Here is an 18,374-nt window from a genome sequence, read left to right as displayed (position 1 = left end):
GCATTCTGATACATCACCAATTCCACATCTAAGTTCTGTAACAGGTCCTTGTTGGATGAAACAGGAAAAGATCTTTTGGCAGCTGCTGTCAGTTTCTGTAGAGGGTCATAAGCATAGATTCCTAGATTTTTAAAGTCAGAATAGATTGCCAGGTCATCTCCTTTATTGTCTAGAATAGACCTACTGACCACAGCCCTTCTAATACACCCCAGAATGGCGTTGGCCTTCTTGGCCCAATTCTGCCTTCAAGTAAGATGCAACTTGCGAACTGCAGTCTGCTCTTGGCCCACACATTCTTACAGGTTTGCCTTCTCTCAGAGCATCAGAGGTTGGCAGGACTGGAGATGGGGCACTGAAAAAGGTGACAGGGTGGTGAAGAGTTTCCACTAAGCTGGCTGCAGCTCATCTTCTGCAATGTTCTATGGAGATTTCGTCTAGCTGTCAGTTTATGCACTGCACAGGGCTCAAGTGCCAAGAACACATCGTTTCTCCTAACTCAACATCTGTGGCCTTAACATAGATGTATCTGGGAATATGAATCTGATCCTTCATCATTTATTCTGGCTTTAAAATTCATGGAATTAAAGAAGGCATATACCCATAGCACAGGAAAACAAAAAGCAAGCAAGAAGACCCCACACAAGCTGAACAAAAGCAGCCGTTGGAGTCCAAGCAAACTCAAATCTCGGTAAGCAGCTGAGTTCAGGGGTATTTGGTCAATACAGAACTTGTGTAAGTGTTGCCACAAGCAGGAGTTTTCCTGCAGTTTTTGATTGCCATGACAAAAAAACCTATTAAACCATCAGTTACACTGTACTAGACAATCCACTGATGGTGGCAATACACACACTGCAAAACTGGGGCAAGTGTTAGGCGTTTGCATGCTTGTCTGAATTTTGCCTACAGCTGCTTATCACAGCTACTGTAATGCAGTAATTCGCTCATGAGTATGTTAACTTTTTTATTTGGTCTTGGACTAACAGATTTAGGACCACATCTCATCGCTGACAAGACTGTGGCTGAGTTTTTCTCTTTGGAAAGTTAGGTTCGGTATTATCAGATCTCCTGCATTGTAGCAGAGAGAGGGGGGGAAAAGGGAGGGTGACTGCTGTTTCTTCATCTGCAAGATGCCACTAAACAAAGACAGAGCCTAGAAAGTACATATTTTCAAGCATTTACCACAAAGCCTAAATATTACAGCTCCTTCCTCCCGCTTTCCCAGAACTGGGGCATAATCAGATAATGAGAAGTCTGCGAATTTACATGGTCAGGAGGTTTTCACAGACGGTGGAGTTTTCCACCACGCTGGTAGCCAACAAGGCTGCAGGGGAAACACATGGCTCACATTCAACACCACCTCAGTGCACCCAGAGCAAGCACAGCTCCAACGTGGAGCAGGGCCCTGGTGCCACACAGCTCATGCAGCCTTTGGTGCATGTCAGGCACACAAATCTCACCAGCATGGTTCCACAGCAGGCTGGGGGCTGGCCTCAGTGATTCACCACAGTTAACAAAAGGAAGATTAATTTATTATGCTCCTGGTCTACATAAGAAACATAGCTGGCTGTCACGATAGGGAGGGGAAAAGACAACTTGGCAGAAAGAGAACAGAAAAGTCTTTAAAAAGATAACATGGAGGACCAAGCAATTAAAATGCAGAGTGTATAGCATTGCACATATTGCAGAGACAGACAGCAGCTACACGACTCTCCAATGATGAGGCATGACAAGAAGTTTAATAAGAGAAGGAAGGGGTTAGGATCTCTAGTGAGATCTCCCTTTTCTCCTTGGATTCATTAATAGGCCAATATTTTTGCCTTCCTCATCTTCACTGTTCAAAGATTTCACATGTTGCCTTAGCTCAATATGCCCCAGCCACACATCAAACATGTCTCGTCTGTACATTGTGCTGTCCTTCTCCCCTCCTCTTCCCAAGTGGAGAACTAAGCACGCCACACAGGGACTTGGGGATATTTGGGGGTTGTTTTCAGAGAAGATCAAGCTGAAAAAGTTCAGATAAACTGGAGCATGTGCCTGGATGGTGCTTGCAGCAGTCCACTGCTACTCTGCCAGCACTGCCATTTGCCAGCCTGCAGCAGACATGAACATCATTTCCTAATCCACACCATCGCTGCGGCACTGGGCATTTCCTCAGTGCCTGCAACGTGGGGTTGCTGGCCACATGATTCAAAACCCATATTCTGGGATATGAGCTGTTTGGCTTAGGCCACCTAAAGCTGTGGGAAGATCAAGGACCTTAAAATGCGACTTAATATTTTCAGAAGTGCCCCGGATGAAGGGCAGAGGAGAACTGTGATGTCCTTGCAGACATCTGAGTTGAAGAAGACTTCCTGTACTGATATCCTCAGATGGAGACGTGTACCAGCACTCCAGTTAGCAGGCAACTGATTATTCTGGTGATATCTAGCATCGTCAGAGCACTCTGACACAAGAGTGTTACACCAGGAGATGGATAATATCTAGCAAGAAAAATTAATCCTGCAAGAAATTTACTCCAGCATCAGATTTTGAGAAGAGGAATCTGCTTGCAGATTCCAGACTCCAAAAGTCACTCTCTGCTCCTCTATTCCTTTCTGAAAGGAAGTTAACTCAGGACTTCACGCAGGCAAGTTGAAATGAGTATCTGTTCCTAAGAGTAGAATCCCTCTTAGCCACCTCAAAATGTTCTGAGAGTCCTGAATTAAAAAAAGTACCCCCCTCAAACCAAAGCCACCCTCACAAACAACTGAAAACCCCCAGAACATAGCTTCACCACCAGGCCTGCATTATGAGCTTTCATTACCTTAAACCTTCCAGGAAGATTTTTGTTTTCACTTTATTTTTTCCCCTCCAAGCAGAAGCTCTAGCTTGCTGGGTGCCCAGCTGCTTCAGCTTTATCGTGGGTTTTGTTATCCCCTGGGCACCTGCAGCCGCATGGACCAATGTGCTCCAGGGAAGTGCTAAGAACATCAAGGCCATGGGAGCTGCAGGCTACACCCCCTCGAGACCAACCTCAGCACAGGCAGGAGTGAGGCAGCAAGGAGGGCTGTGTGCCCCTCCTTTTAGTGGTCCCTAACAATAGCAGGGTGCATGCAGGTGCATGCAGAGGATGCATGAGGCACTCTAGAAGTGCATCTGTAAGGGTAAATTAGACTGTAAGCACTGGCACATGGTCTTCCAGCTTTGTGAGTGTGACTCTGGTGTGGGCTGTGATCACTACCTTATCAGTGCCTATGGGAAACGTAAGGATGCAGAGCAGTTCCCCACAGGCAGCACAGATGAAGACACACTCTTCTGAGGGTAAGGAGAGCGTTGTGGGGATTAGCTATTCCAGGGGATCTCAAAACACTCTCCAGCTGTTTTTTTTGTTTCACCAGCACAGAAAAACCTAAGCGACTGTCTTGCAGCAGCTGGAGGCAGATCAGCCATGGGCAGCCTGAACTGCAGGCAGCAGCACTCATTTGCAGTTTGCAGGGGAAAACAGGCACAGTGGGAAACGTGGGGCGTTACAACTGTGCACAAAGACGGATGCAATTGCAGAAGCATTAGCATAAACCGAATGCATTTGCACCTACAAAGTGAGCTGCTTTCAGTGTGTCAAAAATTTATGTGCAAAACTGTGAAACAATTAGAAGAGAAACCTGCTTTTGAAATTGTAGCCTGGGCCCTACTTCTAAAGAGCCTTTCATCTCTCCTGTGCCTCGGAATTCAGAAAGGATTCTCTCCGCATGTGAGATCATCTGTCTCCCTGTTTAATAGCAATCTAATTATGATTATTTATTAATATTTTATAAAGGATGATCAGGCCTTTTCCATAGCCTGTGTATGAAGATAAGACAGTGATTTACAAGCCTCCCCTCTTCATAGAGCCAGAACAACCACCCCTTCACAAGGCATTAAAATATTAAGAATGGTCCAGGAGGAGCTGCTTTACAGTAGTATTTTTCCCCCAAGTGAATTCCAGAAAGGTTTCCGAAAGAAACACACTCACTGCTAATGACAAGGACAGGGATTCATAAGCCATAAAGCCTTGCAAAGGCAAGAGCACAGGTGACAACCTTTCCATGTGTGGAGCAGCTCTCATGTTTCACTGTGCCAGTTTTAGAATGTGGACCCCAATCATGAGGGAAGTATTTTCTTATGAAGGTGGCAAGTGTGTTTTCCCAACTGTGTGTCACAAAAACCAAGGTCCACTGAGGCTGAGGTCAGAAGCAGCTGGACAACCATAGTATCATAGTATCATAGTATCATTCAGGGCTGGAAGGGACCACAAGGATCATCTAGTTCCAACCCCCCTGCCATGGGCAGGGACACCCCACGCTAGATCAGGCTGGCCAGAGCCTCATCCAGCCTGGTCTTAAACACCCCCAGGGACGGGGCCTCAACCACCCCCCTGGACAACACATTCCAGGGTTTCACCACTCTCATGGTGAAGAACCTCCTCCTCACATCTAGCCTGAATCTCCCCACCTCCAGCTTCATTCCATTCCCCCTAGTCCTATCATTACCTGAGATCCTGAGAAGTCCTTCCCCAGCCTTCCTGTAGGCCCCCTTCAGATACTGGAAGGCCACAATTAGGTCACCTCGGAGCCTTCTCTTCTGCAGACTGAACAGCCCCAACTCCTTCAGTCTGTCCTCATAGGAGAGGTGCTCCAGCCCTCTGATCATCCTTGTGGCCCTTCTCTACACACAGAAACCTGACTGCTCAGTAAGGTCCCAAACAATTTTTACTCACCTCTAGTGTAGTCAATACAATCTTCTCAACTGAAGAAAAATAAGCCTCCCACAAGAACTGCGTCTGCTGTCTAAGTGCTAGGATTTTATCCTGATGGATAGACCTGATTGTAGAAGGAATCTGTAATACAAGAGGTAATATAGTCAGAAGCCTCAGAAAACAACACAGTCTCATCAAATTAATATGCTGCTGACAAGTCTTCTCCTCTATTAACAAGCTGCACAGCTTCAGCGCTCCTGTCCGACAGAGATGCATGTGTCAACAGTTAAAGCCTTGATGTAAAAACACACTACCCTTTATAGCCTCTACTACTGAGTGTGTGTGTGTGTGTATATACACACACATATATTTAATATGCTTTATTTCACTTTTCAGTTGTTTTATGGTACCAAAAGCTGCCTCTCCCCAGTGGTCTGGCATGGCATGGTAAGGAGCTCCTCCACACATCCCTGATGCACACAGACCAAACACCTGTGGGTCTTAACAGTCCATTGATGAGCCCCACTCTCAAAGTATACTAAAGGGTCCTGGCATTGCATGGCAACACTAAGCACCCTAAGGAAAAAACAGCAACATCTTAAGATTACACTTTTGGGGAACCTGTGGATCAAACTGCATTTTCCTTATTACTCTGTGTGGAAAGAGTAACACCTCTCACAGCACCTGTTGTTCACAAGGGAAAACACTGCTTCTCTTTTCCCCTTTCTATCAAATCAATGCATTAATTCATAGAAGCTGCTTTAAAATAAACCCTAAATTGTCCTGCTGCAATGCTTTGCCACTACAAAATGTAACTGCTCCCTGGATCAGATGGGGAGGGCTTCACTTCTATGCCAGCTCCCCACCCCTATGTCCCTCTTCCACACTGGAGGGAAGGTAATGTATGTACAGGTCACTCTTTAACTTAGGACAGTGACCAAGGCCTCCAGCATACCACTTTGACACTGCAAACTGACATTTTCAAGGGAATTTAACTGCAATTTACTTCAATTACAAGGGCTACCCACTGCATCAGAAAGGCATCTAGGATAGGTTGCTGATTTGTGTTCATTTTTGCTAGGAATGAAGAGCAGTGCTTTTGTGCCTACTTTTTTGTAATTACTGATTAGGACACCATGTTCTCAGACACTCATTTGTTGTGTTTTTCCTTCCTAGGATGCCAATTTGAAAGCATCTATCTGGGCTGGGTGTTGCTGTTCTGTACACCCCAGCTTATTCTGAAGTTACCTGCACCCCACCACGTTCCTTCTGCCATTCCCTGATCAGAACACTTTGCTTATTCCTAAAATAGTCTGAGAGGTGGCAGCGATCATTATCTGCTTTCACATGTTCCCAAATCAAATGTTCTCACATGAGACACTTTCCTGGAGAAAAACTGGGATTTTAAGAATTTATATGCAAAAATTTCCCTAAGATTTCCTAACCTCTTTACTGCATAGTTTGCATTCATGTCTGGACACTGCGTCCAAAAGGACCATGGCTCAACAGGGTGTGGTGTCAGATGGGACAATCTGCTCTCTAAACGCTTTGTCTCTGAGGCCTTCATCTTCGAGACACTGCTAACTGTAACACAGGATTTGAGCTTATGGCAGAGTGAGCTCTACAGCAAGGTGGAACAGAAGAAAATGGTCAGACTTTTGAAGATAGTACTTTATGTTCCTTTGCTAGAGGCCCTCTAGAATAAATAGAGGTCTTTATGTAAAACATTCCTTGCAAAACTAGTAGGAAAGATAGGTGCTAAGAATCTGTACTAATACATGTTTTTCTAACTGGTCACATCACTATCTGTGATATGATGCAGTAAATCACTGCATCAGATTTCATCTTTTGGGGTGAATATTCTTTCTTTTAATTACTTTTCCAATTAAGGTCCAATAAGTATGGGGATAATGAACATTACCTGTACTGAATGTACTCAGATGCATATTAATCACACCCAGGATCATTAGCAGCAGCAAACACAAGATCAAATTCACTTCACAGTGGTGATATGGCATTGTTTTAGTCTACAAACACTTCATTGCATTATAGGCAACCTCATGTGTGCGTGCACACAGGTGTGTGAGCAACAAATAACATCAACACTCACTCCCAACTGCGCCTTTCTAAAGGAAAGGCTGCTCTGACTGTCAAGGTTACTGCAAGAAGTTATGATTTCACAGACCACACCACACTTGTGAGTGCCTGCAACCACAGTGCCAAGATTCAGAAAAGCTTTGGTTTCTGCTCTGTTACAACAGCTGGAAAGGAAAACCAGAGCCCCTGCTTTCACTGCATTTACCTACTAGTTATTAATTTATAGAACAAAAGGACAGAGTCTAAAGCTGTGCCAGGGGAGGTTTAGGCTGGATGTTAGGAGGAAGTTCTTCATAGAAAGAGTGATTGGCCATTGGAATGGGATGCCCAGGGAGGTGGTGGAGTCACCATCACTGGAGGTGTTGAGGAAGAGACTGGATGGGGCACTTGATGCCATGGTTTAGTTGATTAGATGGTGTTGGATGATAGGTTGGACTTGACGATCTCAAAGGTCTTGTCCAACCTGGTTAATTCTATTCTATTCTATTCTATTCTATTCTATTCTATTCTATTCTATTCTATTCTATTCTATTCTATTCTATTCTATTCTATTCTATTCTATTCTATTCCATTCCATTCCATTCCATTCCATTCCATTCCATTCCATTCCATTCCATTCCATTCCATTCCATTCCATTCTATTTGTCCAGAAAGACAGGTGGGAAAAATGATGTATGAATACTAATCTGGCAGGATTACACTGGAATTATTGGAAGGAGATGACGTCTTACTAAAAGGTCATTTCAATAATAACTATGGAGAAGCAAAACCCCACCCTGCACAAATAAATGCAGAAAGGCTGGATTAAGCCCTGGCAGTGCTATAACGAGGAGAATATGCAAATAAAAACATCTGAGCTCCTCTCAAACAGGAAATGAAAAACTGTAACATAACAAAAACATTTCCCAGAGCAGACATTCAGGCCCTCTGCCAGCTCTTTAAAAACACTGTTAATAAGGGTGCAATAGCTGCTCAGTGGAGAAGCAGCTGTGAAGGGAACGAATGGCAGGGTACCGGAAAGCTTGAAGGATCAGCAAATTATTAGTGTTTAAAGAGAGAAATAATTTCTGCCGTCCGTAGAAGCAACAAAAAAAATAGTCAAATGGCCCTCTTCTATTTGCAGCTTGTATCATGTTAAGAATTGGCAGCACTTTGCAAGGCTTGCTAAGCCAGCTCTTCATAAATATTTACTTCTTCAGACAAGTAGATCGGTATCGAATGAGATCTTCAAAGGTACTTCATTTCAGGGGTGCCAAGACACCTGTACCTTTGAAGGCTTCTCTCTGTGGATGACAATAGCTTGCCACTTTGGAAATGAATTAAATGCAGCCATTAAAAAAAAATCCCCCCTCTTAGAGGCTACTTAGGAGCTATTCCACATGTCATGGATCTCAGCTTCGTGCTGGGAAATGGCATTTTATCAAATGCTACTTTGGTGAAGACAGTTTTTCCAGAACTTTTCCTAGCATCAGCTTCTCCACATACTTTAGAGAATGTAGGTAGACTATAAAACTCAGCAGGGAAACAGAAGAAAAATCAACCAAAAAACCTTAGTGAATTTAAAACCAAAATAGATGCTGAAGGTAGCAGGAGATTTCTAACTTCTCAGTCCACTTTTGTTCCATGATCTCAAGAAGATTAACAGTAAGTGACATGAATATTGCTTCAGAAAGCAATGTTACATGGTCCAGGCATCAGAATGAGGACGGCTTCTGCTTTGCACAAAAGTGCCTGAGGAAATACCTGCTTGCCTGAGGAGCCCCTTCAGTACCTGCCAGCCACCCACACAGCATTGGTGGGACCCCACAGGACAAAGTATTTCTGCAGGACTAGGGCAGAACTTGCCTTCAAATGTTTTCATTCTCATCAAGGCACCCAGCCCAGGGCAGCTCTGCCTCAGAGAAACATCCAGGTGCTCCATACCAGAAGAGATTTCATTCTCTTAGGAAAAATAAAACAGTCTCTTGCATTTAAGGATGTGGCCTGGTGGCTGCAATGACCTTCAGGTCAAAAAATGAATGATGTCATATTAAATGAGTTCACAGCCAATGTGACACAGACAATCCCTTCATGATAAAAACTCTTTTACAACCCTGACCTTCTGGATTCATCTTCCCCATCCATTTTAGATGGTGGCAGCCAATACTCAGCTGCTCTGCTGAAGGCCACAATCTTTCCCTTACCTGTAATAACAATCTCTCATCGCCTATGACGGCAGCTTGGTTCCAGTCAATCACTTCCGAGAACGGCAACTCCCATCCATTGCTGAGCATCACCGGGACGCAGGCAGCCTGCATGCACACATTGCAGTTGTTAGCAGGTACCCAATGACCAGGGCAAGCTTTGAGGTTTGCACCAACACCATGACTGTTGTTTCCTGCACAAGCTCAGAAGGAGAGGCAACACAGCAAAGAAAGCCCAGAAACTGGGGGCCTCAGGAGGACAGCCCAAATATTTCTGGGTTTCCATTTTGCACTTACTCACATTCACTGGAAAAAATGGGGTTTGCAAGAGAGTGGCATTTGAAGTCTAGTGCTGCCAGAGGAGGGCAGAACTGTTAAAATGCTGCAGATGGAACACTGGAGAATTTAATACAAAATGATGGCCTCCCTCGCTGCTTTGTGAACCATTCAGCAGGGAGCTAACTCCTTCAGTTTTTGCAATATGTCGCAAGGCAAGCCTACAGAAAACACAGAACATCCTTAATCCCAGAGCACTCTTTCCAAAGGAGGAGTGAATTCTCTGTCCTGTTTGATACAAACTCTCCGAAGAGAGGCAGCTGCGCAGACACAACTCATCTGTCATCATCTGTCTACAAAAATGAGAATGGCTTTCTGTCTTAAAACAACTAAAAAGCATACACCTTTAGTCTCTGCTTCATGCCAGCATGATCTGTCTGCATTATTTAATCTTTTAAAAGTTGTGCAAGTCCCTCTGCACAGACAGCAAGTTTGCAGATATTGAGTAAACAGGGCAGTATTTCTGTTAACAAATGATTGCCACTGCAATCTGGTCACCTGGATCACAACATGAGATCCAAACCGGACACCCCCTGCTGTGGTGAAAGAACCTATTAGAAGAACATCTGCACTGAGCCTGTGCTCTGGTTCAGTTTCTTCTGGATCGAGCCAAACTTAAGCGCTCTGACTTTGCTCCAGCTAGGGTTCAGACCTCTCCATACCTCCCAAAAGATGGTATAAAGGGGAGCCTGTCAGACTGTCGTACCTTCCCTAGTAAGAGCAGTACTTCTGGTGTGTAAAGAACCGTGGGTTTGTGTCTGGAAGTGACCTCAGTGCATTTAAAAAGCCAACCAGAAAGCATTTAATGTGTTTTCATGTTTAAAACATCCCACTAATGTGGATTATGTTTTTCAAGACGTCCTGGAGCCAGCCTGAAATTGGGATTTCATCACAATTGCTGAATACTGCTGCTGGCCTGCAAGAAAGATCCTCTGCATTTTATCATCACAGACCTGGAGTCTCCAAGTTCTGTACAATGAGGTATGCCCCCTATTTTCTTCTACCAAGATGATATATCTAGCAGAAGATGCATGACTTTTGGCCCAGGTGAGTGAAAGGCTGAGCAGTGCTCTTCAGGAGGATCTGGAGTCCCATGTCTTCCCAAATAATCCAGTCCCAGTCCTTCCTCCAAAGAGGCTGCAGAAGGAATAGTACTTTGTGGTCTATTAATCTCCTTCTGAGCAGGAGCCTGATCTTCTCTGCAGGAGCAAAGACAATCCAGAACTTGGATCACAATTTGGATTAAATCCAAATGTCCAATGCATTTGGGATGCTCTAGGGTATCCAAGAAACCTGTCAAATGCTGGGAGACACAACATAGGATCTACTGGAGGCCTTCTGAAGAATGCCATAAGCTTTGGAAGCCCTGGGCTTCTAAAATACGATGCACCTACATTTAGGTACCGGAATCCTGCTCTGCATTGCAGTAAACAACAGTCTTTAATAGCAGCTGGGACATTTTGTGGTTGATGAAAAACAGTGATGTGATGCTATGCATTAACAGCTGCGCTGCCAATGCTGGGACACTTCCAAAATGGCAGAAGGACACCTGGAGGTAGAACCCTGTAAGGTGTCCCCATTTGCCATCTCACCGACACCAGGAAGCACCTCGGGCTCCCCTTCCCTCCACTCCTACCACCACGAAATTCCAGATGTCATTCCTAGAGGGGATCTGCAGCATCTCCCAAGATGCTTTGTATGGCTGATTGTAGATCCAGGACCCCAGGGCTGAGTTGATGCTTGCCAAAAACAAAAAAAGGTCGCATTGCCTGCAGTCAAAGTAGGTCAGCATCAGGCCTCATCACTGCGCTGCCAAGCTCTGCTGCCACAGTCACGCTGGGGTCTTTTCAATTGCCCTCTGCTGCTGGGCAACAGCCAAAAAGAGGGACCATGAACCAAAATTTTTAGAAAGGGGAAAGGGCATTCAGGTGCTCCTTGAGATTAGCTTTAACATGAAGCTTCCACCTGGGGCTTCACCACCTCCGGGCCACCTTCTAGAGAAGGTGTTCAGCAAGCATCATCTCTAGACAGGCAGTGCATAAACAGGTCTGTTTTGGCTAAGTGAAAACAAAAAAGCTATTTTTGCTGCCCCAGGGCTTACTTGTAGAGGCCAGTGTCTCCCATGGGAAGTCTCACAACTTGATAAAATATTGCTCTAAACCAACCTAACCTCTCAGCCTCACCACATCCAGGGAAACCCCTTTCCTGGAGGCAACGCAATTCAGCCTTCAGATAAGCTCAGTGCTCAGCCTCTCATGGGAAGAAGCTGCCAATTGCTCCAGAAGTATGAATAGAGGCTTTCGCAAAGTGGATTACTGTCCACCGGGGAAATGAATCACATTTCCCTCCTCCCCACCTCCTTGCTATTGCATGCAGAATTGCAGCCAGCGTAGCCAATGCTTTCAACTGCAGCTCTTACCTGCAAGGCCTCCAGAAACCTGAAAGAGCCAAGCCTGCGGCCACGGGGAACCAGACAGAAAGTGGCATTGTGCAGCATTTCACGGTAATCATACCTAACAAGAACACAGGAGAAAAGAGAAAATTCAATTAGCAGTGAGTCCTAGAGTAACTGGGCGTGAAAATGCAAACAGCTGTCGAGACACATCTGGATAAAATCATCCCTGACCAAGACTGCTCTCCACCAGGTTAACTAGCTCCCTCCATGCACGCATAGGTCAGCCATCTCCCCAGCTCAGGAGCAGCCACCACGGGAGAGAGCTGGGGAGAGTGGTCACAAAATCAAGAAGGCAGCAAATCATCTTGCTTTTGCAAAAATCAGTCATTGCTATATAAATAAAACAAGCTTAGATGAAATATTTTGATACCCAAAGCATTGTTGCAGCACTTGTGTGACTCTGATTTCTATTCAAATGTAGTCCAAGTGACGCACAACAGCGCTCCTTTCTGCACAGGACTTTTGGACAAAGCAAAAAATATTCAAACCATGCCAAAGAGATCTTCCATTATCAAGCAGGCACTAAGAAAGGAACGAGGGGTTGTACTGACTCACTTGGTGATTGCTTTCAAGTGTGGTGAAAGGGAGAAAGTGTCCAGTTTTGGCAATTAACCACATAGGTGCAACGTTTCCTGCTCCCAAATACTTCAAAACACTGCTGCCAACTTTTTCTTTTTTTCTGCCTGATTCCATAAATTACTTCAAAACCATTCACCAAAAAAAACACACATCAAATCCCAAAAGTTTCCAGCCTGTTATTAGCTAATTGTCCTCCTGGCAAACCCATGGAACTGTGAATGGCGCGGACCTCATCTGAGACAAAAGGATCCAGATTAAACGCCCTCCGTTCTCCAGTCTGCCCTGGACTCTGCAGCCAGATGTTATTTTGATAGTAGCTGGTGGCACTGAAATTTTCTAACACTAATAATCTAATTTAAATGGAGCCTGCAGGCAGAGCAAGTTTTAGGTTTTGATTAGTTTTTTGGTTAATGTGTGCATTTGTGGATGTATGTATACATATGCATAGGATTACATTTTCTACATAAAGATAAAGTCCAGAGCTAGGTTTGTGTCCTCAGACAGGCCAGACAGATGGGAGTAAGCCAATTTTCAATTATAGGCTCTGTCTTTGGGAAGAGGCATCTTGCAAAGGCCCATTTGCTTAAACAAGCATGTATAGCTAATTTGCACAAGAAAAGGTCACTGTGAATGGATTAGGATTATCTGCACCCTGAGTAAAATAAAAGCCCTTGTTGCATTAATTAAAACTACAAAACAAGACTTGGAAGTACTTTAAGAAAAAAAAACCAAAGAAGAAAAAAATCTTATCTCAGCTTTGGTTAAAATACTTATATACATATTCCATCTGAGTGGCAGCAGTTTCTTGTTCTCTCCGTGGAGTATTGATTGGCAGCCATGTCCCAGCTCGCCCCAGCCAGCAGTGACACAGCACACAGGGGAAAACATTAGAAACTGTGATACCAAAATAATAAACCAAGTTGCCATTTTTAAGCATTCCTTTTTTACAATGCTGAGAGAGGTCTGAAGCTCATCACTTGCACTCTATATTGTATGACAGAGAATGTTAATAAATACCAAAAATAGAATACCCCGTAGGGCGAGAAGACGCTCGTCAGAAGTCCCCCATCATTAGCTTGCTAAATATGTAAGAACCTGTTAAGACCCTGGAATGTAAGAATATCCACAAAGCTTCAATGGCAGGACCAGACCAGAAAGAAAAGCAGAGAACAAGGCCAGGGAAAATGAGTCCTCCACATGCCAGTGACATCTTCTATTGAGCAGCTTCTCTTTTGTATCTAATTTGCTGATATTAGGATAGATTTACAAGGGGAAAAGATCCAAAAAAGAAAGGATTCTGTTGACCATTTCCCACCTCCATATGCCAGTGACATCTTCTATTGAGCACCTTTTCTTTTGTGTCTAATTTGCTGATATTAGGATAGATCTACAAGGGACAAAGATCCAAAAAGAAAAGATTTGTTGACCATTTCCCACCTCCATATGCCAGTGACGTCTTCTATTGAGCACCTTCTCTTTTGTGTCTAATTTGCTGATATTAGGATAGATCTACAAGGGACAAAGATCCAAAAAAGAAAGGATTTTGTTGACCATTTCCCACCTCCATGTGCCAGTGACATCTTCTATTGAGCACCTTTTCTTTTGTGTCTAATTTGCTGATATTAGGATATATCTACAAGGGACAAAGATCCAAAAAAGAAAGGATTTTGTTGACCATTTCCCACCTCCATGTGCCAGTGACATCTTCTATTGAGCACCTTTTCTTTTGTATCTAATTTGCTGATATTAGGATAGATTTACAAGGGAGAAAGATCCAGGTAAAAAAAGGATTTTGTTGACCATTTCCCACCTGAAAACCAGTTAGCTTCTTGCTCCCATTTGTGTGTTTTAAAGCCTAACGTGTGATTTATTGCTGAGCTCTGGAATAGTATAGTTCATGGTCATCAAGCAATTTATCTACATCATACATACACAGAGAGCCTCATCCTAACCTTGATGTATGGGCACAAAATTTCCACTCACTTCAGGGAAAACCCGCAGATACAACAGGAGCAGACCCAGGGTAAAGCAATATCCATCAAAAGCTGCTGCAGCAAATGAATTGCACCAGAGGTTCTTCTAATGAACAAATTTTTCTGCAATTTCAACCCAAATGTTTTAAGGTGACTCTGGCACAGTCTTTGAGCAGAGCGCTAAAGGACTGATTTCCAGCTCAATCCATGACAGAAACTGCTCCAGGATCAAGGATCTATCTGCAAGCCTTAAATGCAAGGTGCTAATATTACTTCTGCCAGTTTGTGGGGAGCATGCATGGCAAGAGGGGCACCACGCCTTGACTGAAAGGCAGAAGAGAGCCCAGTGTCTTTAAATACCAATGCAGAAACACCTTTCACACAGCACACAGAGCCAGGCACAAACACATCACCATCTCTGTCAAGATGGAAGCACAGCTTTGTAGTTTGAAGCACTGCTTGTGGACAGAGTTGTTCACATGTGCCAAGCAGTACTTCAGGGTTGAGTTTGCAGCAGAGACCTTTACATACATATTTTTCTCGGACTGCCAGGCAGCATTTGGAGGAGACCTTGGCCACAAAAATGGTACCTGGTGAACAAAGCTCCAGCCCACAGGCCATGGTGGGATGGGACAGAGGGTGTTAGGGCAACCCTCAGACACAGACTCCTTCCCTTCAGCTCTGTAGGAACCAATATTGCAACAGAAGGTTTGAACTTCACCAGTGCCTTGTTGGGAAGGGAAAATTGCTTATGTATGATTGGCATTTTTTTCCACACAGGAAGCATACATGCCTCACCTGAAAGCATCTCTGCACTTCCTTAATTCTGACCTGATATGCTTTTCCTGAAGTCAGTGTGATCACCTCTATGATTAAAGGTAGGTTTATGAGTTAAATCTTTGCTGACCTTGAATTTTCTCTTTCACTTGTCCAGGAGAGAAATCAGAGCTGGCACAGACATCCCGGAACACCCTTTCAGCTACACCAGGACACTTGTACATTAAGTACCAATCTGGCATCTATTACAAACACTAGTATCACATCCATGATGGGCTTGATTTCCCCACCATCTTCACTGACTCATCTAAATGAGACCCAAGGGAGGCAATGAAGTATTATAACCTTGTTCACAGAGGGGCCTTAAGTTACACAGAAAATAGTCAAGTGTTTAGAAGAGGTTCTTCCAGAGCCTCCTCTTCTTCTTCTCCCCTGTCAATGGGAGCTGTATCTGTTTTCAGAACTACTTACTGCCATTAGCTGATGATGTTGGAAGATGGCAGGGAGATTTGTTATGATCTTACGGCTTGCATAGCTGTGGTTTTTGCATCCCCCAAGCTGGCAGCTTGTGGGGACAGCTTTGCATTACCTGCCTGTCCAGATACTCTGGTTCTACCCAGCTGCAGAGGTTCTGCAGGCTCCACTTGCCACCAGGGAATCAGAGCAAAGAGCAGCAGTGAGGGGCAGCGCGCCGGTGACCAGACAGGCACTGCTTTGTTACTGCGCTGCTGCGGTGCCACGCTCCTGGCACTTCACTGCTAGCAGTCACCCAGCACTTACTGCAGGAAAGCTTTCAGAGGAGTCCTCTGTTTAGCTTGGAGGGTATTTCTATACAGAAAGCTCTTGGTGTCCATGCTAGATGACTGCTGGGGAGAGGGGGCACATGCTTATTGCTCATATTCCTGTATTCCTTCATTCTGCACGCTTGCATGGAGGTTACGGTTTCCTGCCAATTTTAGGGTCGACTTGGCCTGGGCCTCAGCTGCATCATTCAAACACGTTAAAATCCAAACTGCATATGCCTTTAAAATGGCAGTTGGGGCTTTAAAACTAAAATAGCTACAGATTTAACCCAAAGCTGGCATCCCTCTGTAAAGATCAGCAGTCTGTTCCATTAACTTGCCGGATTTCTTCCAGAATGATTAAGTGCACCTTGTTCACAGCTAATACCTTTGTAGGCAGCATTAAAAAAAAAGCAGCTCTCTTTATAATCAATTCTAATTTATTCACACTTTAATTGAAATATCCCCTCCCTGCTACCACCCATAGCTGAGAAAACATGTTTGGCCCCATCTATCACGCAGGTGTAAACACTACAATGCCGTGTGGGCAATTATCCGAAGCAGAAATGCTGCTCAGCCAAATGCTTTTACATTTTTAACTTCTTGATCCAACACATTGCTTCTGCCTTTTCCCATTCCCCCTCTTTTTTTCCCCTTCTGATGTGCCGACCTTGTCAATCCGCATGTGGATTAGAGGGCTGCTTGGGATTCCTGGTTCACCATTATCCCAAGGAGCCTGGGCAGGCAGCAGAGCCTCGGCAGTGACTAATCAGCCATGCCATACATTCCTCCTTACAGCTTAAGTATTTCCCCATGTCACTACACTTAAGAGATTAGAAACTAGTCTGGGAAATATTTTCACTACCAGTTCTAATAGAAACAATTTTCTTTTCCAAAGCCACAACATCATTGCCACTGATTGAAGGGAGGCATAAAAAGATGGGCAGAAGTGTTGATCTGATCAAAGGTAGGAAGGCTCTGCAGAGGGATCTGGGTAGGCTGGATTGATGGGCTGAGGTCAGCTGTATGAGATTCAACAAGGCTAAGTGCAGGGTCCTGCCCCTGGGTCACAACAACTCCACGCAATGCTACAGGCCTGGGAAAGAGTGGCTGGAAAACCAGCAGAAAAGGACCTGGGGTGCTGATCAAAAGCTGGCTGAACATGAGCCAGCAGTGTGCTCAGGTGGCCAAGGCCACCAGTATCCTGACCTGTGTAACAAACAGTGTGGCCAGCAGGACTAGGGAGGTAATCATGCCCCTGTATGTGGCATTGGTGAGACTGCACCTCAAATACTGGGTTAATTTTTGGGCCCCTCACTACAAGGACATTGATGTGTTGCAGCATGTCCAGAAAAGGGCAATGAAGCTGGTGAAGGGTCTGGAGAACAAATCTTGCGAGGAGTGGCTAAGGGAACTGGGATTTATTCTAGAGAAAGGGAGGCTAAGGGGAGACCTTATACCTCTCTACAACTACTTGAAAGGAGGTTGTAATCAGGTGTTGGTCTCTTCTTCCAAGTACCTATCAATAGGATGAAAGGAAATGGCTTCAAGCGGTGCCATGAGAGGTTTAGATTGGATATTAGGAACAATTTCTTTACTGAAAGAGTGGTCAGGCATTGGAACAGGCTGTCCAGGGAAGTAGTGGATGCACCATCCCTGAGGGTGTCCAAGACATGTATGGACATGGCACTCTGAGACATGGTTTAGTGGGCATGGTGATACTGGGTGATGTTTCAACTTGATGATCTTTTCCAACCTTAATGATTCTATGATTCTGTTGGCTATTTAGACCAACAGATATTTCCAGCTAGCCAAAAGTAATAATTATCATACTTTATCCACCTGTATGTCACCTGTCACATAGAAATCACAAAGGAGAGTACATATTTTCTTATCTAATCCACCAAACACTGATACAGGGTACTATCACCATTCCCCTTCCCTAAACAGATGGCTTCTGCAGCAGCTAGACAGACCTTGGGAATGCTAACTCCTCACCTGCCTCCCTCCTCCCTATTAATTCAGCACTCACCAAAACCCAGCCACATGTCATGGTTATCAAAATGCAGATAGAAATACAGGACCAAAACCAAACCAAATACAATGGGTTTAACCTTAACCAAACACAGTGAGTTTAACCCAGCAGTGCATATTTTAACTGTGCCACACATAGTTCATCTTTTGGAAGACACTGGAGCCCATCTTTGGCAGGGAGTATCAGCACATACTGCTGTACACGTCAGATGGGACTAGAGCTTTCTTTTTTCTCCATCTCTGAGCCAAAAAATTGTGACGGCTCTTAACCAACTATGTCCAGAGCTCCCTCCTTGAATCTGCAAGCCCACAAATGCACACTTCACCTTCCAAAAGCCTCTGCATCAGTTAAAGTGCTACAACAAAGACAGATTGGTCTAAACGGTGGAGTGCCTCCCAGTTTTCCAGCATATTCAGTTTCAGCTATTAACCAATTGGCCAGTT

The 18,374-nt window shown here is 44.5% G+C and overlaps 1 protein-coding gene across 1 annotated transcript in view; it reads right to left on the bottom strand.

The window, feature by feature from the left end:
• EXT1 (exostosin glycosyltransferase 1) overlaps positions 1-18,374 on the bottom strand; it is a 192,157-nt gene that overhangs the window by 18,591 nt on the left and 155,192 nt on the right. The window contains exons 2-4 of the mRNA XM_068163234.1: positions 11,750-11,843; positions 8,995-9,102; positions 4,736-4,855 (exon numbers count right to left, since the gene is read on the bottom strand). Coding sequence (XP_068019335.1) covers positions 4,736-4,855; positions 8,995-9,102; positions 11,750-11,843 — 322 coding nt within the window. The remainder of the gene's footprint in view (positions 1-4,735; positions 4,856-8,994; positions 9,103-11,749; positions 11,844-18,374) is intronic.

Source organism: Melanerpes formicivorus, unplaced genomic scaffold, assembly GCF_026170545.1.
Source record: "Melanerpes formicivorus ecotype bairdi unplaced genomic scaffold, bMelFor1.0.p_v2 SCAF_71, whole genome shotgun sequence".
Lineage (NCBI taxonomy): Eukaryota > Metazoa > Chordata > Aves > Piciformes > Picidae > Melanerpes > Melanerpes formicivorus.
Note: the sequence above shows the minus strand (reverse complement) of the source record. Positions and strands in the feature narration are given on the sequence as shown.